At 42.8% G+C, this 22,913-nt stretch overlaps 1 protein-coding gene across 1 annotated transcript in view; it reads right to left on the minus strand.

Annotated features, from left to right (window-relative positions):
* Positions 1-1,120: 1,120 nt before the first annotated feature.
* Rmnd5a (required for meiotic nuclear division 5 homolog A) overlaps positions 1,121-22,913 on the minus strand; it is a 48,826-nt gene continuing 27,033 nt past the window's right edge. The window contains exons 3-9 of the mRNA XM_076566910.1: positions 20,280-20,414; positions 19,062-19,162; positions 11,522-11,688; positions 10,632-10,797; positions 9,855-9,957; positions 7,138-7,292; positions 1,121-5,644 (exon numbers count right to left, since the gene is read on the minus strand). Coding sequence (XP_076423025.1) covers positions 5,581-5,644; positions 7,138-7,292; positions 9,855-9,957; positions 10,632-10,797; positions 11,522-11,688; positions 19,062-19,162; positions 20,280-20,414 — 891 coding nt within the window. The 3' untranslated portion in view covers positions 1,121-5,580. The remainder of the gene's footprint in view (positions 5,645-7,137; positions 7,293-9,854; positions 9,958-10,631; positions 10,798-11,521; positions 11,689-19,061; positions 19,163-20,279; positions 20,415-22,913) is intronic.

Here is a 22,913-nt window from a genome sequence, read left to right on the forward strand (position 1 = left end):
TGGCTGTGAGCCATCATGTGGTTGTTTCTCTGTAACAACAAATACTCCTCACCACTGAGCCCTCTCTCCAGACCTTGCCACCTTTTCCCCACTGCGGTCATGGCCTGTGTTTTGTCATGGTGATTGGGAGGTGTCATTAGCCCTCAGTGGGAGTTAGCAGGTGAGAAACCAAGCAAGTCTAGTGTGAGTTAACCCTGTATTGTAACAGCATTGGTCATTTCTCAAATAATCAACATGGCTACATACGCAGCCATGTAGAATCTGACCCAACCCAAAGGTTAATACAGCAAAAGGAAATAGATGCAATGTGAAGGAAGAGATGTCAAGCATTTTCATCAATGTTGTCACCCCCAGACACCTGCAGGTCCAAGTGAAGAGTGTTTCTGGCAGGCATGCCCTTCAAGTAGCCTTGGCAACTGCTACCATAATGTGGCAAAGGAGTTAGAAGTCGCTAATATATTGCCTAAACATGTACCAACCACCCACAATTAGCAATGTTTAAGTCAACTAAAAGGTAGAGTTTATTTAGTGCCCTTCCCTCAATGATACTGTACGGGTTAGTTTTGTCAACGTGGAAAGAAAACCCCAATCGAGGAACTGACTCCAACAGACTGGCTTAAAGGCAAGCTGCTTTTGGTCACGGTGTTTGTAACAGCAACTGAAAACAAACCAGACAGCCATCAAGGGAAAGCAAATTATGGTGGCCCGACTCTGCTCTGAAACTGTCAACACTCGGGGCTGCCTCTGGGGGCTCTTTCAGGCCATTTCATGAAACAAGATTTTCCCTTGGTAACAATCTCAATGTCTTTAAAAACTAGAAGGCACACAAATCAATTCCTGTTCTCAATAGATGGCCTTAGCTTCTGGTTAAGGCTAGACAATTCAGCCTCTGTTCTTGCCCATCACTGCTGAGCCGCACCCCGCCCCAGCAACCTGGAAACACAAAGTCCCCTCATCTCAAGCTCTAGAAGGCGTCCAGTCACCTCTTCTTCCCACACTGCTGGTGGTGAGGTGTTGACAAAGACACTCTCTCAGGGACTTTCTCCTCTCACAATGACCACCTCCACACTCCACCCGGACTTGTCACCTAGCAAGTTCACAGACTGGTTCCACAAAACACTTTTTAAATGTGCAATTCTTTAATCTTAAAAAATATACACGGGAGAAGCCATGTGTTTTACATAGGAATACACACGTTAACAAAGCATTTCTTATAGTTTTCCAAACTCTATTGTATCAGTCTGAAATTTATAAATTAAACATATCAGAATTTTTAAGTTAAAATGAAATCCCTGAAACTACTGGATATGTTAAGACTTTTTCCCCCCAAATCAAATGAGCAGAGAGTATCAGTATGATTTAAGTAAGGTTTATTGTTACCTTTATTGCCTATAATCTAGAAGATGCAGTTTTATTGTGCCTTTGCAAACAGGATACATCTCTTAAAAAAACTGATCAAAAATTTCCATACATATAGCTCTATATGATAGATTACAGTGCAACACTATTCATAATTATAGAAACACTATAGAACCCAGGAGCACGGGATAAGCCAAAGAAATACAATCCTGAGCCATCTGAGCAAGATGATCTGATGAATTCTTAGTGTAGGCTAGAAAACATAGTGGAGAAATCCATGCACGCTGCAGACATGAGTCAAGGGCCAGCAGCCATTGCTTGCTAGCTTCGGGGGTGATGGTGAATTTCCACACATGCACACTCTCACACTCCTGTTTCCTTCTGCTGCCCTCCCGCCCCAGTACATTCACTCCAGCCCCTTCCCAAAAGAAATGTTCAGGCACTAAATCCTACAGAAGCCCACACCTGCCTGGCCGTGAGGAGCTTAAGACTGCTGCTAAAATAGTGTAGGAATCCACCATACCGTGGAGCGAAGCACACACTGTAGGCCAGTCTAGCTTCGTTTTGCCTCTTTGGAAGTAAATGAAGCATATGCCTGCTACAGCTTAAAAACACCTTTAAAAAAAACTTCTCTTGCTACATCTTGAAGTAAAATCAACAGTGGAAAATTCACCCTAAAACTAACTGCCTCATCTGCTACTAAAATACATTTGCCACTCTATTTTTGGTATCTACTCAATTGTAATTCAATATGAAAAGTTCATGAAGCTTGTACCTGCTTATGGTGAACACTACAGTACCACATACAATCTGTCAGCTGAAGGCTTACGAAACACCAAGCTTTGTATGTGATCCTTGCTACATGTTCCCTCTGTGTGTTCCGCAAGACCACAGTATTCTATTGTTACCAAAGATAATGTACAGACAGTTCAATGGTGAAAAGTATTTGGTTCGTCTTCACCATACACATCCTAGGGATGAACTGAACAATCCATGTCTCCATACCTTCCCTGAAGATAACCTGAGTCGGCTGACTAGATAGACAGACAGCATGGCTGTCAGTCTATGAGAGGTTGAGCTGGGAAACCAGAGGGCTTGTATAGTCTACCAGCAGCTTGAATTGTGCAGATAAACTGAGCTCTTGGCTTTTGATATGCACTGTCCCAAAGGCTGACACCACTGAGGTGGAAACCACACACGGCACAGCCTACGGGACTGGCCACCTGGAGAGGATGATTGGGGATCCTCATCCCCACATGATTTGGTGTGGGTTTAACGTCTCCCTACACATTAGCTGCTGTGGAAAAAGTCAAACGAAAAATTTACCTCCTAGCTTTCATATTTTCAATTAAATGTCACACACTCACAAAATACATACTCTATGAATATGAGGTGGCTCTTTTTCTTCATTTTTTTTTAAAAATAAAGAGGCACCAATACCCGTTCATTTATGTATTAAAAGTCTCATATAGTCATCAATAAAACAGAAATGGCATCTGTGATGGTCACACAAAGGAGAAAAGGATCAATGACAACTGTAGCCACTGTGGAGAGCTCTGGCTACACCCGAGTCTAACGATGTGCTAAGAAGGTTTTACTGGTTTAGCGGAGTCCCATGGCGGCCTCTGTCCACTTCCAGGAGGAAATGGTTCTCAAAGAAGCCATTCTGTGGCTGTACCTGGCACCTGCCTGGTACCCAAGTGACTGACAAGCCTGAAGAGACAGATGGCACCCTCCTGCACACTAGCATGAGCACGGCATCAGTGATGGCGTGGTCTTCACTACTGTGAAGGAGGTTCTAGAGTGTAAAGGTCCTAAGGTTGTACGTCAGCATCTTTGGTCAAGGTCTAGCTTCTTCAAATCCACCTCTCCTCAGTCTCTCACAGGTTAAAGTCCACACATGTGAAGAAGAGCTCAAGACCTAGTTCCCATGGTAAATTGTCAGATCAAGTTTCTGGTTTTGGCCCTTGCCCTCCCAGCACACCAGGACTACAAGACCTTACAGAGGAAGCCGTAAGGCCAGACACTTGATAAAACTCATTTTTTTTTTTCTTCAAGTTTCATGAGCTTCGCAAGAAACTGCCAATGTGACTCCCAGCACCAGGAGGACCAGGCAGAGCCTTTGTCCTTAAAACTGCCTGAGCCAACTGTGTAAAGGGTCTTGCTTCCAAAAAAGATTTGCCACCAGCCTCAAAAACATGTCTGTATCACACAGATTCTATGTGAAGTCTAAATGTCATGTAGATGTTTGAAGTTGGAAGGTAAGAATAAGTTATGGGGAAAAAACCTAAAAACTAAATTTGGCCTAGGAATAACAAAGTTGTTTTAAAAAAGTCTGACACTCTAGAATTTAATTCCGAGGAAAAATTATCTGTAGTAAACGAGTTTATACCCTCAACAGGACCCTGCCTGGTACTATGCCTTTTCTCCTTGCTAGTCCAGAGGTCTCTGCTCTTCTTTCACTGCTACATGGGGCATGGAGGATTCGACAGAGCACCCCAACAGTGAAGCAGAAATCACTGTGAGCCAGGCCAAGTCTGAACAAAGCATGCACTCTGAGCTGGGCCGATCATGATCCCGGCTAACCAACCCAGCACACAGTAGCCATCAAGGTGAGCTGACCACACGGTCATTTCACAGGGCTTCTCTGCAGTATTAGTCTCTCCCTTCACAAGCAAATGCCAGCTCCCAGGCAAACATTTCAGCAAAGACCATCGGGCTAGTATACCACCGTGAATGCTGGCAATTTCTAATTGACTTAGCACCAAAGCCGTCACCCCATCCCCTTAAACCAAGTCCATCTGCAGTTTACAATAGGAAGAGTCACATTTCTCTTTGCTTCTGTGTTTACAACTTTTTTCATTTTCTCATGAAAGTATTCCTATGTTGATGTTCAGATCTACATCAGATGAAATAAAGTTGTGAATTATTTGGTGATTTCCACACAGCACTCTTCTCAAGGTGAAGCATTTCATAGGGTTAAGTCAGAATTATGTCCACAGAAGTCTTTTCCATGTAGTTCCTCATACAGAATAACTCTTACACATGGCTCTTTCTGGGCAGTACATTAAATGAAGATACCTCACAAGAGAAAAGATCATTATCTGTCGCCATTTGACTAATATACAGGTTCACAGTCAATCTGATAAGACACTCTGCAGAAGAGAGGCATGAACAAATACTAATTAAACACAAAACCGCAGTAAACATGGTCCATAGCACTAAAAGTTGCTAGTGTCTATCCTTAAGGACCTGAAGTGATGAGTCTGGTAATTGCATTTAGAACTGGAACATGCTTCTTCTTCCCTTCCACATACACAATGTTTGATGCTGGTGCACATATTTATATACACATGCACAACACTGTGTGTCTATGATGATAAACTAATGTGATACCCAGCCAAGTCTTGAAGGCAGATTTGAAAGGGCAGGGTGCTAAGACCGAGAGAGCATATATCAACTTAGTAACACCCTAACTTCAGAATTCCATTTATTAAATACACTTTTTAAAAAGCACCTCTTGGTAATAAAAGCAAAGAACCAGTAATATCTCTTTCATTTTCATATCAGCCTGCTAAATTCATGATGGGATTTTAAACAGGAAGCCTTCTAGGGCTTACAGACAGAACTCGAATGCAGGCGTGCTGATTTTGAAGCAGGAGCTGGAGCAGAGAAAAACATCAAAAAGCAACATACATTTGGAATTTATCACAGCTTTCTTCCTTAAGCCAAAAAAGAAAAACAAAACAAAAAAGCAAATTCGTTGTATAACCACAATTCAATTTGTCAAACTCCTATGAAGAATTTTCATTTAATTATGTATACATAACAAGAAAGAAAGTTCTTCCACAAACACGCTCAAGCTTACAATTATCAAGAAGATGACAGGAGGAAAAGCAGGAGGAGTACTAAACACAGGTCAGGAAGGGCCACTTCTGTTTCTGTTTGAAGTAAAAATCACCGTATAGGAAGTACAAAACCTGCTCTGAATGACAACTGCTGGTGTGTTTACTTGATCAGAAGCAAAGACCAAGAGTGAAAAGCCCTATGAAACACCCGTCTGGAGCACTCCCTCCCTCGTGCACACGAGTGTGCCAGCAGCTTCTGGAGCACAGCTTACAAACCCGGCAGTCCTTGGATAGCTGCAGTCAATGGATCGCTCTTGTCTCGAATGGACCCATAATTCAGTTTCACTTACAAGTTGCAAACAAACTCATTTCTTCAGAAAAATATCTGTTTGGCATCTCCTGGACTTTGTTCCATTGGGCAATATGGACATTTTAATCTGAATACAAGATAGAAAAGAATGAGTCAAGAACAATGTCAGCACTGAGCACTGCATTTGCACTTAGGTACAATACACCTACAACATGTGCAAAAGCCCAGCTTCTATGTTGATTTGTCTGGAGGATTAACTGCCAGCCAGGCTTTGTAGGGTCACAGAAAATAACACCCCAGTCAGACCCTCACCTGAAAGCAGCTTCTTTAATACCTAGTAACTGGTGAAAATTGTTTTACAGGTAAAACAAAGACAATTTTCTGAATACTGATTCCTGAATTTCAGAAGTAAATCTAATTTCAGCCCACCAAGGTTTACATTGCACCTGCCCCTAAATGAATTTCAAATGTGTGAACTGTTTAATTTATTTAAGGACAGCAAATCTGTTGTGAGCTGCCAAGCCTGAACCAAGAACAGTCCACATACCTTTCAGTGACAAAGAACACTGGCTCCATGTGAACAGGGTCACCAGTGATCTGCACTGCCAGGGTTTCTGTGTGGTCTGAGAAGGGCATAAACAGTTTCTTTCAAGCAAGAGACCTCCCTGGAAAGTGTCTTCCCACAATGGGCCAGAACCAACACCAGTGAAGACTCCCCTAACTGCCTAAACTAGAATACCTTTGAGACTTTTTTTTAAAATTGGGCTCATTATCTATAAAAATTACCAAGCACTTTGAACCGTGATTACAATTGTAGGAATTTATTGCATGTGGATAACACACACTAACACTGTATTCATCAATAGGAAACTAACTAAATAATATTTCCATACTGCAGAGTAGTCTACGTTGGGGGGGGGGTGGAGGCAGGAAGGCATGAGGTTGAAACAATCTCTTGTAGCTAAGGATAGCCCCTCCAACTTGCTATGTAGTCGAGGGTGATCTTAAACTCCAGATCCTCCTGCCTCTACTACTCAAATGCTGGGGTTATATAAGCAAGTACAAGTACAACCATGCCATGCTAGTCTGATAACTTTAACAATAACAAAGGGCAGCATACTGCCTACGTTGCAGCATATAAAAAGATCTCCAAAGTAAATCCCTAATTGAGAAAAGTAAATCACAGAAGGGAAAAGAGTAAACACAGTACATTACTCTTAAAACCTTGGGGTGCGGGGGGGGGGGGGGGGGGGGGATGTCTACCCAAAGAATTAGACTACATTTATAAATCTAATCACCAAATCCTTGAGCAGATTAAACTAACCAAAGAGATTAGATGTTACCACTTTCAATGAATAGTTAAGAAACTAATTTCTAAATCTAGTTATGGGGTGAGCATGGTGCTGCATACCTTAAATGCCAACACTTGGGAGGCAGGGACAGACAAATGTATGAGTTTGACCCTGGCCTGGTCTACAGATTACCAGGAGTACACAGAAAAACCTTGTCTCAAAAAACCAATAAATAAGTAAAAACATAATTCTAGCTTCATTCATTTATCCTTATTACATCTTATCTTCACATAAGATTTATTTAATGTTTAAGAAATCAGACACTTACTTGCTACCATTAAACATTTTATTCAGGGCATCTCTTGATATTATATGACCACAAACCAGTTTCATGGGTGGATTGTTATCTGTTGTTTGCTGACGAAGAATGGGGCAGGCAAATATGGAGTGATACCAGCACTTTTTACCAAGGTCCACTTCAATCTGTTTGAAAAAGAAAAATGAGAAAGGTTAGTTAACCCTGAGAACGACCCACATCACCATCACTGCGCAGCAAGAACATCTGTTTGGGCTGACTCCAGTGGAGCCGTCACAAAGAACGGCAAGTCTTAGGATTCAAAGTGGAGTTAAACAACAACTTCCACTTTTTAAACCAGATTCTGAGGTCTGAGAAAACCAGGCATGGTGCTTTAGAAGCTGATACCTTTTTTGGGTGGTACCAGGCAGCCAACTCATAGCCTGGCCCATGAGCAACCACCAACCACTAAGCCACATACATCCCCAGCCTAAACATCTCGAAATTTATCAGAATATATACCAAAGGCAAAAACACCAGCCACCCTGGTTGCCCTGTAGGCAGCACTTGGTGAGGTGATCAATTCAGTGCAACAACTCCTCCAAGGGCAGTCTAAATATAGTTACTGCTTGTGTGCACGTCAGACCTGAGCTGCCTATATAGTGTGTGTGAAGTGGTCCAGAGGAAACCTGAAACAGGGAGGAAGCCAAGGCTTGACCCTCTTTTCTGCAGTGGTGGGAATCCAATGCTCTGAATGTGGCCAGGCAGTGTAAGCCAGCCCAAACCCTACCTCCCATCCCTTATGTACATGCCTTTTTTCTTTTTTGCTTTTTGAGATAAGATCTCCGGAAGTTGTCTAAGCAGGCTTTAAACTTGTGATTCCCCTGCCTCAGCCTCCCAAGTGCCTGGAATTATGGGCTTGTACCAATATTTAAGCTAAGTCAAATCTCAAACAGTATGTTTTGTGATTGGTACACTAAAGCTCATGGTATGGCATCCCCATTATGTTTTTGCCACAAATATATCAAATCATATAAAAGCCTGAAGTCATCTAGCAGAGCAGCTGCTTCACACAGAGCCTCAGCAAATACACTGCTTCCCTTTCTTCTCAATCTAGAATAGCTATTGTCCTAAAAGTCCATTACTGCCAGGGGTGGTGACAGCACCTTTAATTTCAGCAGAGAAAGGAGATTTGAGTTGGAGTACAGCCTGACCTATACACTGAGTTCCATGCCAGCGAGGGACACACAGCGAGACACTGACTCAAAAAAATAAAACAGACCTATTAAGGTTCTTCAAGGAAAACTGATAAAAGGTAGGGATAGAGTCTAGTGTTCACAGGGACCTGAGTCCAAATTACAGTACCACGAAAAATGGTGGAACAGACCTATAAACCTGGTACCCAGGAGGATTGGAAGGAACCTAAACTAGACACCTAGTAAGAGCCTCTTAAAAAAAAAGACAAAAAGAGGATGAAAGTCAAAAGTACATCAAAGCAATCGTGAGGGGAGATCGCCAACCACCACCTCCTGTTGCTTTCCTAGCCCCAAGTGCACGCTGTCAGCTGGGATCCTACCGAGTGCTTGACTTCAGTGTGCACATTTCCAAGATGCTCACAGCATGATCCTAAAACGGCCAGGGCTGGGCACCTGCTCACAGAACCGCGTTCTTTCACTTGCTCAGGCAGCAGAGCAGAGTGCCGCTTCTGTCCCGACCACAGGCAGTACCAGGAGGGCACCTGTGCCTTTAATCCCAAACCATCTTCAACAAGCTCTTCAGCTGGAAGAACAAGGCAACTACAGACAAACCTGTGGTGGTGTGGCAGCGAGAAGCCAGCGCCAAAGGCTTAACTTAGTCCTCCAGGGCCTGGACATAATGGTGTCAGAAATGGTAATTGCAAGTTAAAAAGTCTTAGTGTCTACTTCCAGAGGAAACACATACAATGAACTTTGCACCTCACGGTCATAACCACCATGGCAGCCACAAAGTGCCTGCCACCTCTAGGCTTCCATAGTCCATAAAGGGACCCTCTTTTTACAGATAACAAACTACTGCCCACAAGTGAGTTCACTAGAAAACACTCTGTGTGCTAACAGAAGGCACAACTCTCCCCACTTCTGGGGTTTGCATCTATCAGCTTGCAACCGAAACTGCAGTCAAAATTTTGGATACACTCCCCCAGTGTCTCCAAAGGATACTGTGTCCCACATATCTATTTTCTTGTTTGATTTTGTTGTTGTTGTTGTTGAGAGAGGGTCTTAATGAGGCCCTGGCTGCCTTGGAACTCACTACGTAGGTCAGCCTGGCCTCAAACTCAAAAGATTTGCCTGCCTCTGCCTCCCAAGTGTTGGAATTAGTGTGCACCATCACTCCCTCACACCTATTTCAATTTGAATTTGTTAACTGATTTGTTTCCTTTTTAGAGTGGTGCTGGACCCAAAGCTATTCTCTCAACTTTATTTTTCACTCCTGTTATGTGCATTAAAACAAGCAAACAAAAACAAACTCGTTGAGTGTCTATAACCGAGTTTTCTGAAGAAATGGCACAATCAGCACCTTTTTTTACAACTTTATGCCAGAAGAGAGCATCAGATCCCCCTATAGATAGTTGTGAGCCTCCATGTGGTTGCTGGAAATTGAACTCAGGACCCCAGGGAGAGCAGCCAGTGCTCCTAACCACTGAGCCATCCCTCCCACTTCGACCTCTTCTAAGGTGGAAGGGTAATTTGTAAACTGCGGCTAGAACTCACAGGTAATTCGTCTTTCTGGTTCCAAACTCCGGTGCACTGTCTCTGCTCGATCACAGCTTTGATGTTAATGAGTGCGGGCAGTGCTACGCAGCCTGCGGAGAAACTGAGGGCAGAGGGAAAAAACGTCAGTGCCCACGCCAAAGCACAGACCTGTAAGCTGTCTCCTCTGAAAGAAAAAGAAACTCATTCTCTCCCCATCCTCCTGCTCCCAGCCCTCAGCTATATTTCCTGTAGTTACTAAAAAAATAATCCCCTTTACAAACAAAACATAAAACCCTAGTGCTACCAACATAAGCCTAGCCAGTATGGGAGAAATAGGGGGGGGGGGGGGCTAAGTGCTTTATGCAAATGCCCTTTTGTGTCACACAGAATGCTAAAAAAAAAAAACAAAACATAACCCAAATGCCAACTTAAAGCAGTATTTACCGCCTACCCAAGGCACTGCAGAGCTCAAAAGGCATTTCCTAGGTAGCCAGCACGGTAGTGAGGAGCACAGTGAGCACCTGCCAGGCTGGTGACAATGCCCCCACAACACAGACCTTCATCTGTGCAAAGGTCGGCAACGGAAAAGGGGCTTTGGACTCCCTGGGTCCCAGACCACACTTGGAGAAGAGCTGCCCTAAAACTGTGTCACTGCCAACTGTGACAAGCACTTGAAGTACCCACTGCACGCTTCTGCAGAAAGACAACACAATCCACTGGCTTAAAACATAAAGGAAACAGGAGAAGTTGCCCAACCCAGTGCCCATTTCCGAGTGAGCAAGGCCATTACTGCACCTGACACTGAGCGGAGACTCCACAGAGAGCCCGAGGAGGGCACAGGCATCCCGTGTAAAGATGTCACAGATGTCAGCCCACTGGTTTGCATCCAGCAGGTGAACATATGGTGAATTCTCAATCCCTTGTCTCAGGTATACGAGGCTTCCCATCAATACCTGAATGTCTGAAAGAAAAAGCCCCGGAAAATGGAGGTGTGCACAGCCATATCTGAAACAGTATTTCCTTGTGAACAACAGGCTGAGAAAGCTAAGAACATCTCCATCCCATGCAGCATATCCTAAAGCAATGCAAACATTCTGGTCCCTAATCTTGACTGCCAAGTCCCTCCCCCTAAACTAAGGACACAGCACGGGAGAGGAGAAAAGGAAAGCACTTAAACACTGAACTTGGAATTTCTAGTCTTTCACCGCCACGTATGTTTGGTGAAGGAGGAGCCATACTCACCACACTGGTATGTGAAAGCAGCATGTGGAAATACACAGTGTCCAAGGTGCATGCCACCCCTTGGTCTTGTCAGTGTCTTAGAGTGAGGATGCCCCATCTCTGCAATGTCTCTGGCCTCAGTGCTGTGCTACTGCTCTAGTCAGTGTGCAATGTTCCTATTACCAGTCAGCCCAACAACCTTATTCCTTAGCAGACGTATGGGACAGACACTGTGGTGGCTACTGGCTCTTTCCAAACCCTAAAAATCTCTGACTCCAGCCATGCTGGTCGTGCTCATCTGTATTTTCAGCATTCTGGAGGCTGCTGACACAGGAGGATCACAAGTTTGAGACCAGCGTGGACTACATAGAGAGACTCTCTCAATTCCCTGTACTTTCTCTCCCTACCCTGCCCAGGCTCCCTCCCCAAAGTACAAAGGAAAACAGTTGTCTGACTCGACTTACCTTTTTGATGATTTAGGGCAAACGGTTGGAAATTTTTCGCATACTGTAAGGCTTCCCGCTGATTTGTAGTTCCACCCATTAACAAGCTAATAAAGTACAGTCGGTGTAGCTTAAATTCCAAGGAGCTGTTTTGGGCTATGAGCATTTCTCGGTTTGATACTGCCCACCTAAAGCAACAGAACAAGGTTTTAAAAATAATCCAGGGCATGAGCAAGGTGTTTTAAAAACTGGTTGACATCTAGCATGTGAAAAGGGGGTCTGGTCTGCCACCTTGTGGGAAGCTGTAGTAACATCAATCATTAGGAGATGCGAACACAGGGAAAACACACTAAGTTAGAGAATAATGACTTTTTTAATGAGGTTTTATAGTAAGAATGGCTCTGAGGCCGGGCGGTGGTGGTGCACGCCTTTAATCCCAGCACTCGGGAGGCAGAGGCAGGTGGATCTCTGTGAGTTCGAGGCTAGCCTGGGCTACCAAGGGAGCTCCAGGAAAGGCGCAAAGCTACACAGAGAAACCCTGTCTTGAAAAACAAAAAACAAAACAAAAAAAAGAATGGCTCTGGAATGTCACATAATACACTTGGATTAGAAGAGGCCACACTCTGGAGTGTGAGCCTTGGGATTCACACCTAGACTGCCTAGAGCTACCTTCTTCCTACTAAACCAGCCTATCTGCAAATGAATCAAAACTCTGAAGGTGAACCTCTGAGCTTTTAAATTACATTCTCCCTTTACTTATGCATTCATTCCTTATTGGGGGGCCCTCTCATCGTGACCTTCATGTGGAAGTCAGAGGACAGCCTATGAAGTCGGTTCTTTCCTTCCACCGTGGTGGACAGAGGGCACCGAATCCAGGTAAGGCTTGGTGCGAGCGCCTTTCTCTACCTGCTGCTGCAGACCTCACTGCAGGCCTGGAGTCTCCTACTTTATGCTACTCCGTTTTGCATTAAAAATTAGCAAACAGGTGTGTGTGTGTGTGTGTGTGTGTGTGTGTGTGTGTGTGTGTGTGTGTGTGTGTGTACAGCTTAGTGATAGGGTGTTGGTTTACCACATACAGAAGGGTCCTGGGTTCAATCCCCAGCAGTACAAAAACAAACAAAACCAGCAAACAGATATTTCTCAATGTACTTGCTGTCTTTTATCTTATGCCTGTGTTCTGTCCCCATGTATGTGTGCACACTGTGTGCGTGTCAGGTGCCCTTGAAGGCCAGAAGAGGGCACTGGATCTCCTGGAACTGGAGTTACAGACTGTTTTGATCTGCCACGTGGATGCTGGGAACTAAGCCCAAGTCTCCTGGAAGAGTAACAATACTCTTCCGCTGAGCCCCAGCACGTTCAGTCTTACTCCATGAAATGGCACCCATATCTGACAACTGCCAAGAACCAGAGACCTACTATTATTCTGCTACAGAAGCACAGCATTAAAATGACTCCTAATGACATAGTGCTATACTCATAATGTCTGTCTCACTCAACCCATCAAAGACGTTCTTTCAGTAAAGGGGAATGAACAGAGGAACCCTCAACTGGACAATGTGCAGACTGTGAGGTAGAAGTCCCATGCCCAGGTGCAGTTGGCCAATACAAATGAATGGTATTTCTGTAGACATCTTTTGTTTCATTTTGCTTTGCTTTGACTTTTGAGTCAAGGTTTCTCCGTGCAGCCCTGGCTGTTTTGGAACTCACTCTGTAGACCAGACTGGCTTTGAACTCAGAGATCCACCACCTGTCTCTACCTCTCAAGTGCTGGGATTAGGAGTGTGAATAACCACTGCCTGGCTGTTTTTGTCATTATTTTATTTTATTTTTTTTTGGTCTTTTGCTTATTTATTTAGATTTCCTTGGTGTGTTTGTGCTTTTTGTGTTCTTGTTTTTTGTTGTTTGCTTGTTTTGTTGAAAGAGAAAAAAAATAGAGCACAATGTTGGATGGGTAGGGAGGTTGGGAGGCTCTTGGAGGAAACTGAGAGAGGGAGAAAAACATGATCAAAATATAGTGTCTGAAATTGTTTTTCACAAAAGGAGGGTATTTTCAAACAGTGAAGTCGTGGCTAACTCCATCATTAGAAGTACTTATGTTTTTTCATCTTAGAGTTGATGTAGCTTTTAAAAGAAGATTTTTATTAATATTATATTTAAAATTATATCCCTGTGTGGGTATGTATACATGAGTGCTGTCTAGAAGAGTGCCAGGTCCCCTGGAGCTGGGGTTACAGATGGTTGTGAGGCATCCAGCCTGGGTGCTGGGAATCAGACTTGGGTCCTTTCAGAGAGCAGTAAGTGCTCTGAACTGCTGGGCCATTTCTCCAGCCTGTCTTTGTCCTTCTTGTCAGCTGTTTAAGAAACCATACAAAGGAGCAAGATTACTCAGTGGGTAAAGAGACCTGTCACCAAGAGTGACGATCTGAGTTTAATTCCCAGGGTGCATATGGAGAAATGAAAGAACAAACTTCTGCAAGTTATACGTGCACATATACACGCACACACAAAATAATAAAATGTCAACTGTTTTTTCTTAAAGAACTCAGTCACGTGTGGTGGTACAGGCCTGTATTCCCAGCACTAAGGAGGCTAATGACCGCATGGGCTACAGATAGTATTAGTGACATTTTGTTTCAAAAAGAACAGATACAGAGGAAGAGGAGAAGATAGAGACTAGAGTATTACACCAGGACTAATACAAACACAAACAAGCTGGCCACTGATCCCACTACTTGGGAGGTCGAGGCAGGACAATCAGAAATTCAAGACCAACCTAAGCTACCTGAGACCCTATCTCATAAGAACAAAAAATCCTACAACAAAAAGTAACACACACACATACTCAACTTTACAGAGGTTCTCAGGCATACAGGCCCACTTTGTTCCAATGCTGAACCCTCGGTGAGGACAGAGTTAGAGTATGCTTATTCTCTTCCTGAGGACCAGGCTTGGAACTTCCTATAAACTTCTAGCAGCAGTAAACTGAAGACAGAAAAGATGTTATTACCTCCCCTGTGCTCTCCTCTCTTCGAGTCTCCTTACTGCACTGCTCTCTCTTTCCTGCGGCCTTGTCACTGGCCCCTCACTACACTGTTTTCTGAGACAGCTAGCCCAGACTGGCCTAGAACACTTCCCATACAGCAGAGGATGACCTTGAATCCCTCATCTTCCTGCCTCCACCTTCCAAGTGCTGGGATTACAGGTGTGTGCACCACACCCACTCTTTGTAATTAGCTTCTCTTTAATTGAAGTGTTCTTTCTCCACCACTCTGCATATAAACAGATTGAGTTGAAAATGGATCATCTTTCTTTTTTTGGTTCTTCTCAGAACTAAGGCCAATTAATGGGGTAAGAAGAAAATCAAACTCGAGGGGGGACAAATCCAATTTGTTCAACCTTGGATGCCCTTCTCCGCTGTCTCCCCAGGAAAGCCCTGTTTCCTCGACTGCCTGTGGTTACTGAGAGCTGCTTGAGTGAAAGGCTGCACACCCGGGCGAAGCTTCACAGTGAAGAAAGAACAAGAGACGGACAGCACTAACTATTTAAAATTAAAAAAAAATTCATGTGTGGATGTTTTGCCTGCATGTATGTCTGTGTACCATGTACATGCCTGGTTTCCACAGAGGCCGGAAGAGGGAGTCAGATCCCCTGGAACTGGAGTTACAGATGGTTGTAAATCACCATGTGGGTGACAAGAATTGAACCCAGATCCTCTGAAAGAGCAACCAGTGAGTCCTCTTAACTCCCAAAGCATCTTTCTAGCCTCAACCAGAAACTAAGCACCGTACACTTGGTTTGTTATCAAATCTCTGATCATCAGGTGCTTCCACCTGCTTCTTCACTTTCACTTCCTAACCTGTTTTTCTATTCAAAAGCTGTATTTTATTCACTCATACTATAGCTTCTCTTAATAAGGATTTCTTATCCGTGAGATCACTAATCAAACAGTATACCATGAAACCACAAAGGCAGTCTCATCTGACTTTTCTTTCCTTCCCTACCTAATTTCTGGCCTTAGAGATGGGGCAGCCTGCCGGGTACTGCTGACAGCCTGTCCCATCTAAACCCTTCTGCAGCATAAATCACGGCATTATTTTCTTATCATATGAGAAAAATTATGCATCCTTTACTTTTCTTTCTTCCTCCTTATAATCACTCAGTTATTTTTGGTTCTTCAAGGTGTTTCATGGAGGGTTTTTCACTAACAGAGGCAGTGGGGGAATGCTCTCACATGTCCCAGGAAATCATTTTATGATCTAAGATGGTTATATATCATCAGTAGTGATCCTTAAGATGTCCCCTGGAGTCAAAAGATTACGTCTGTGCCATCAGGAATGCATAAGCCTATCTATCTACAGAAGACACAGGTAAACTTCCTTATAAGATAAATGCAAACTAAATATACTAAGATGCTGTCCTTTCCTACAACATACATGTTATCAAAGTTGCAAAGGCTTTATTATTATTATTGTTTTGTTTTCCGAGCAGGGCTTCTCTGCCTCCCGAATGCTAGGATTAAAGGTGTGTACCACCATCGACAGCTGAAGGGACTCTTTAGACCTATGGCATCGTTTCATTTTGGAACAATTTGTAAAGAGAAAAACTTGGCAAAAAAAAATCAACCCAAGTTTTCAATTCACCATGACCCAATGTTCTAGGAAGGCACCCTACAGACAGAGCAGGGCACAATGAAAATAACATAAATTAATCACTGCTATACTGATTATTAGATAAAATGCTGGAAACTATCAAAATATCTATCAATATACCTAAAATGGTTAAATAAAATCCAGGTATAAACTCAAAATACTAAGCAGCCACTTTGGGAAAACAAAACAAAACAAAAAACCCTATTTTTGTCTATTCCAGAATAGGCAAGCAGTTCAAATTTTTTCAAGTTAAAAAACAAACAAACAAAACCCACAAGGTAGAGAATAGTGTACAACAGATAGAGACAGACTTACACACACAAACACACACACACACACACACACGCACGCACGCACGCACGCACGCACGCAAGCACACCAATATAATACCTATCACACTGAAAACTTACTTATCCAGATGGATGCAAAAAAAGGTTAATGGTGACTGCCTAATGTGGTGAGATACTGGTTGACTTACAGTCAGGAAGAGAGATCCGTCACTACATTATTACTTTACTGTACCTTTTAAATTTTTTTTTTTAAACCTGGTCCATGTATTACCTACTTGGAATAATTAATGTTAACCTTAAACTCAAATATAAAGGTTTTGTGTTGTCTGTTTTTTACTCTTAACTCTTCTGGGGACCCATCACCCAAATAAATCGCATGGAGACTTAATATTATTAATGAATGCCAGGCCTTAGCTTGGCTTTTTTAAAGCCAGCTTTTCTTAAATGATCCCATCCTTTTACCTCCGGGCTTTTACCTTTCTCTATTTCTGTGTATCTTTTTTTTACTTCTTACTCTGTTTCTGGCTGTGTAGGGGGTGGCTAGCCCCTTCTTTTCTTGCTCCTTCATCTCTCCCAGATTTCTCCTTCTATTTATTCTCTCTGCCTGCCTATCCCTTTTTCCTGCCTAGTTATCGGCCGTTCAGCTCTGTATTAGACCATCAGGTGTTTTACACAGGCACAGTAACACAGCTTCACAGAGTTAAACAAATGCAACACATCTTTGCATCATTAAATAAATGTTCCACAAAATCAACAAATGTAACACATCTTAAAATAATATTTTACAACAGTTTCATATAAAAATACTTAACAATGTAATTTTTTTTTTTTCAAGACAGTTTTCTCTATGTAACAGTCCTATCTATCTGTCCTGGAACTCACTCTGCAGACCAGGCTGGCCTCAAACTCATAGAAATCTGCTTGTCTCTCAATGGGATGTTTTTGAAGGGAGGCCAACATCAGATCTGGAACTTGTGAATATAAATTTCCGACGACAACAACCTCTTACACTGACGGCATGCTCATGGAGCGTACACTAAACCACTTCTACTGGAGCTGCGCAGGAGTTGCTCAGAGCCACAGGCAACTCAAAGCTTCTCAAAGTCTTCTTCAGTGTTTTGTTTTGTCTTTAAAGAAAAAAAATTCCCCCAAATCCACAAAATTGAAGTCAGATTCCAAGTGTTTCCAATCTATCGAGGTAATATTTAGCAAAGCAACCAGCTGGCTTCACTGGACACAACACTTTGCTTCTGAATGCCAGTTACTGGAATAACTCCAAAGACAAGTTTCCAACCACTTAGCATTTCCTTCTCCAACAGGAAGAGTGGTGAGTGCTTCTAAAGCTAAAGGAGATCAAGTACTCAGCACAGTCACATGGTGAGTAATTAACCCAAGCTAGGTGGACCCCTAACCAACAATGGAGAAACGACTGTCTCTGGACAGACACCCAGCTACACATCTGGATCACTGTGGAACTGGGAAGCTCAGGACACTTCTGTACTTGGGCCCCTCACGCTTATTCACCTAAGAGTAGATGCTAATTTTGTAAAGAAAAGGTTACAGACACTTAGTTAAATTTATCTCCTAGGTGTGTCACAATCTAAAATCAACCCCCAAACCCACAAAACATGCCAAATGTGTCATCCCAGCACTTGGGATACTATGACAGAAAAATCACAAGTTCAAGGCCAGCCAAGGTTATAAATAACAACACCCTCTCCAAAACCAAACCAATAGTACTCACACACACTACACAAAGGTAACATACACCTTACAAAGACACACAGTTAAAAAATTTTAGTTCTAAACAGATCACTTATATTTTTAATTTTTACACAGAAATCATAAAACACAAACATTAACACAGGAACCCTCAACTGTTCATCTGGGCTAGTTCTAGAAATATGCAAATTTTTTAAAGAACTGATCAAATGTAGAAAACTATGCAGTAACCACCCCAAACTCAAAATACAATCACCTGTTTTAATAATTAAAATATCACATGGATTATTCCCAACCATTAATGCTGTTTTCAGATCTTCCAAGTTATAAAACACCAGGACTCTACTTTGATTATCTTGTTCTTTAACTTCATTTTATATTATTTATTGTAAACATCTTAGTAATCTTCACATTACAAATTTCAGAATGGAGTCAGAGACTTTAGCAATAGGACAAATAACTTGCTCCCGTTTCCACATCTTATACAGAATCTCTGCTCTGTTCATGAATATCACCTAGTTCTCACAGCCAACTAAATAACCTCTCAGAACGACAGCACAGCACCCACGCCGATTCTCGAAGCTCAAATATCACATAAAGATTATGAAAACAATGGTGCTTCAGTTACAATGCTGGTCTACCCGAAGCAGCATTGCAGCATAGACAAGGAAACCCCTTTCTCTTCTGGAAACACGACCAACTGCTAAGTTAAGCAGGCTGCCCAGGTTCTCATCTTATATAGTCCATCTTTCACCTGGTTAAAAGAAGTGTAAGTATTCTCTCTCAAAACCTCTCAAGTCTGCCCCAGGTAAAATAGACCTATCTAAATATGTCTCCTGTGTTTTACAAATATTTTCTTACAGAGTTCCCTTACGGTACCTAAAAGAAACAGTAACTTACTCCAGAGCAGGTCTCAGAACTCTGACTTTTAATGCTTCTAATATTCGATTTAACTCCACAAATGGTTCTTTCTGACTTGGGTCCACAGACAGCCCAGATTCCTAAAAGGAAAAGGAAGGCAAACAAACAAAAACTTGTTAGTATATTCATTCACAATGGCAAAGGCTGAGCTAGATGATAAAGCACAGGGCTGTCAAAGCTCACTTCTTTTAGCATATACTTCTGTGGCAGAGACTGTCCTACCACTATGCTTCTGTCCATTCTGAACTGAACACAAGACCACGGCCCAAAGCTGGGTGTGTTCTGCACATTCAAGCCAATGAAATCTAAGTCCACACTCTTTCCTGGGACACAAGGTGCAGCTGGAGGTCTGGCCACAAGGAGAGGAGGAAACACTGGGAACTGCAGAGCTACAAGGAGTGTCTAAGAACTTCATAGGACAGATGCGATGAATCTCTCTTTCCATACAAGAAGAACAAACTAACTCTCAATGCTATAATTTACTGTAAGACTTGTATGGAGTGGAGTGTGAAGAAGCGAGTAAGGGCTGAATCCCAGTCCTTCACAAAGGCTCCCCGATGGCCCTAGGCCCAGTCCTTGATGCTCCACACCTCACACTTTGCACAGTGCAGCAGAAAGGAGTAAGCAGGGTGTGGAAACACACCAGACAGCAGCTACTACTATCGTGACTTCATGGTGTTCCTGTCTAAAAGAAATAAAAGAAATAAGAGGAGCAATGCCCCACCCCCACCCCCCACCCCCCGCTGAAGTAAATTTTAGTTTGAAATTCATTTGATACAGTTTTACTAGATCAGAAAAACAAATATTACTATTTTTGTGTCTTTCTCTGCTATATTAACATTTCCTATCAAAAGGAAATATGAGTGGAGTAAACAGTGCATGCCCGTAACTGCAGCACTGGAAAGGCTGAAATTGGAATGAAGGACAGCCTGGGCCACATAGAAAAAATACCATCACTTTTAATATGTTGACTCATGACTAGAAACCCATCTATCAGACTCAGAATCAGAAAAGAGCAACTCAGCTATTAAGCTTTCAGAGTATAATTTCTTAAGGAAAGGGCAATTCAGGTATTAAATTGCAGCACTATAATTTCTAAGAACTTAAAAAGTTTCACACAAAGTCTCAACTGCAGATAATGCAAACTCCACAGCATTGCCTTGTTTGTTTTCCCTCTGCTTGTTGGCATGTGGTTACCTGGCAGAGCTCCTCGGCTACATCCAGCATTCCTTGTCTGAAGAAGTGTTCCACCATCACCTCGTTGAGAAGCCGTTGGCTGTCCGCCTGCCAGCAGCCATCTATTCCCACACTGCTAATGTCAGAATCAAAATTCTGGGGGGGGGGGGGGGGGGGAGAAGAAGGGATAGAAAAGAATCACATATAGATGACTTTCTTTTTTCACCCCACCTAACAGAAAGAAACAAAGGTTTACATCTTACTTTGCTAAAAGTACCCAATTCAACTCATCTGCACAATCACAGGCAAGTATTTTCCTAGTTTTCTTTTAAATCTTTTCACTTTTGGGGACTACTGCTGGAATAGTCCTGTACATTAAAGAAATAAAGATAACTTGGGAGCACTTTGGGAAAATGTATAGATTTAACACTGACTTCTGTGAAATTGAAATCAATAGGCCAATGTCTGGGCATTCTACTATAGCAGAATTTTCAGAAGCATGCTATAGTAATCTGTTAAAAGTATGCTGAATACAGCACTATCTGTAATGCAAAGGACAGACACACACACACATCTCCACCAACACGGGACTGCTAATAAACCATGCTGCAGCCCAAGAGCTGCAGTTCTGAGGCTGGGAGTGAGGAGACGGGAGGGCCAGACGGTCAAAGGGCAGCTTACATACTCCTAGGCCTACACCTGAGCTATGGATACACAATTCTGACTCCACGGAGCACAGTACAGATTTTGAAAATCGAGGTAAGGTAGGCTGGCTACTTAATAGTACATTCCAAACAAGTGTGAAGTAAACTGAATCTGCAGCCTCTGGAACACGGTGAGGGGCAGCACAAATTTGTCTGGCATACAAGGAACCAAGCACAGTTCAACTGGAACAGGAGAGGAAGTGACAAGCACCAAGGTCAAAAGGACAAATACTGAAAGCCAAGACTTCCAAGAGATCAGTATAAAAATGTTCTAAAAACAAGGGCCACCGCTCTTTAAAAAAACAAAAAAGAACTCGTATTGCATGTATTTATGAAGGGGAAAAGGAAACAGAGTCCCTATGGAAGTCAGAAAACGACGTGTTTTCTCTTTCCACCACATGAGTCCTAGGGATAGAACTCCAGTTGTCAGATTCTGAAGCAGTCTTCACTGGCTGAACCCCATCTCAGGCCCCAGAAGTCAAACATTCTTGAAACGTCAGGGACACATAGTAAAGAATTAGAAGCTACAGTAACCAAAATAAACTCACTAGACACACAGAAAAGCAAACACAAAGTGGCAGTGCAGGGAGCCAGTGTGTATAAATATTATCCAGTTTGTACAACAGAAAAACAAGACTCAACACAACACAAAACACAAATAAACAGAGCATCAACGGTAAGGAAAATAACAAAAGATTTAGTTGGTGCCATTAGAGAATCAAAGGATGGGAGAAGAATTGCCAAAGAAATACACTCAGATACAAGAAGCTTGGGGAACTCCAAAAGGACAAGCTCAAAGAAATTCCACTCCAGAGCATCAAGACGCTAAAATCTAAACAAAGCAAAAATGAACCAAAGCCCAAGCAAGGCAACCAGCCGATAAAAATGGCCTGTTGGGCTAAAGAGCTGGTTCAGTGACTCTAAGATTCATTCATATCCCAAGAACCCATGTAAAGCTGGATACAGTAGCACACATCTATAACCCTGTAATCCTATGACAATATGGGAGGCAGAAACAGGAGAATCCCCAGAAGTCCATAGGCCAGCTAGCCTGACATACACAGCAGGAACAAGAAACTGTCTCAAATAAGGTGAAAGGCAAGAACATCCGAGGTTATCATGTGCATATATAGATGAAAAGGAAAAATGGACTGTTCTTTACAGAGAGACTATGATTTCAATAATTACAGATTTCTCAACAGAAACTATGGAGTTAAAAGAATATTTACATTTTTCTAGTAGCAAAAGAAAAGGTCAATATTCCCAGAATTATATATCCAGTAAAAATATCCTTCAGAGAGGCAGGCGGATCTCTGTGAGTTCGAGGTCAGCCTGGTCTACCAAGTGAGTTCCAGGAAAGGCGCAAAACTGCACAGAGAAACCCTGTCTCGAAAAACCAAAAAAAAAAAAAAAAATCCTTCAGAAAGGAAGATGAAATAAAGCACTCTCAAAGATTTGTTACAGCCGGGCGGTGGTGGCGCACGCCTTTAATCCCAGCACTCGGGAGGCAGAGCCAGGCGGATTTCTGTGAGTTCAAGGCCAGCCTGGGCTACCAAGTGAGTTCCAGGAAAGGCACAAAACTACACAGAGAAACCCTGTCTCGAAAAACAAAAAAAACAAAAAACAAAAAAACAAAACAAGCCGGGCGCGGTGGCGCACGCCTGTAGTCCCAGCTACTCGGGAGGCTGAGACAGGAGGATCGCTTGAGTCCAGGAGTTCTGGGCTGTAGTGCGCTATGCCGATCGGGTGTCCGCACTAAGTTCGGCATCAATATGGTGACCTCCCGGGAGCGGGGGACCACCAGGTTGCCTAAGGAGGGGTGAACCGGCCCAGGTCGGAAACGGAGCAGGTCAAAAAAAAAAAAAAAACAAAACAAAACAAAACAAAAAAAACAACAACAAAAAAAAAGATTTGTTACATCCATGAGAGTGAAGAAAGAGCCAGGTGTGGT

Source organism: Peromyscus maniculatus, chromosome 3 (assembly GCF_049852395.1).
Source record: "Peromyscus maniculatus bairdii isolate BWxNUB_F1_BW_parent chromosome 3, HU_Pman_BW_mat_3.1, whole genome shotgun sequence".
NCBI lineage: Eukaryota > Metazoa > Chordata > Mammalia > Rodentia > Cricetidae > Peromyscus > Peromyscus maniculatus.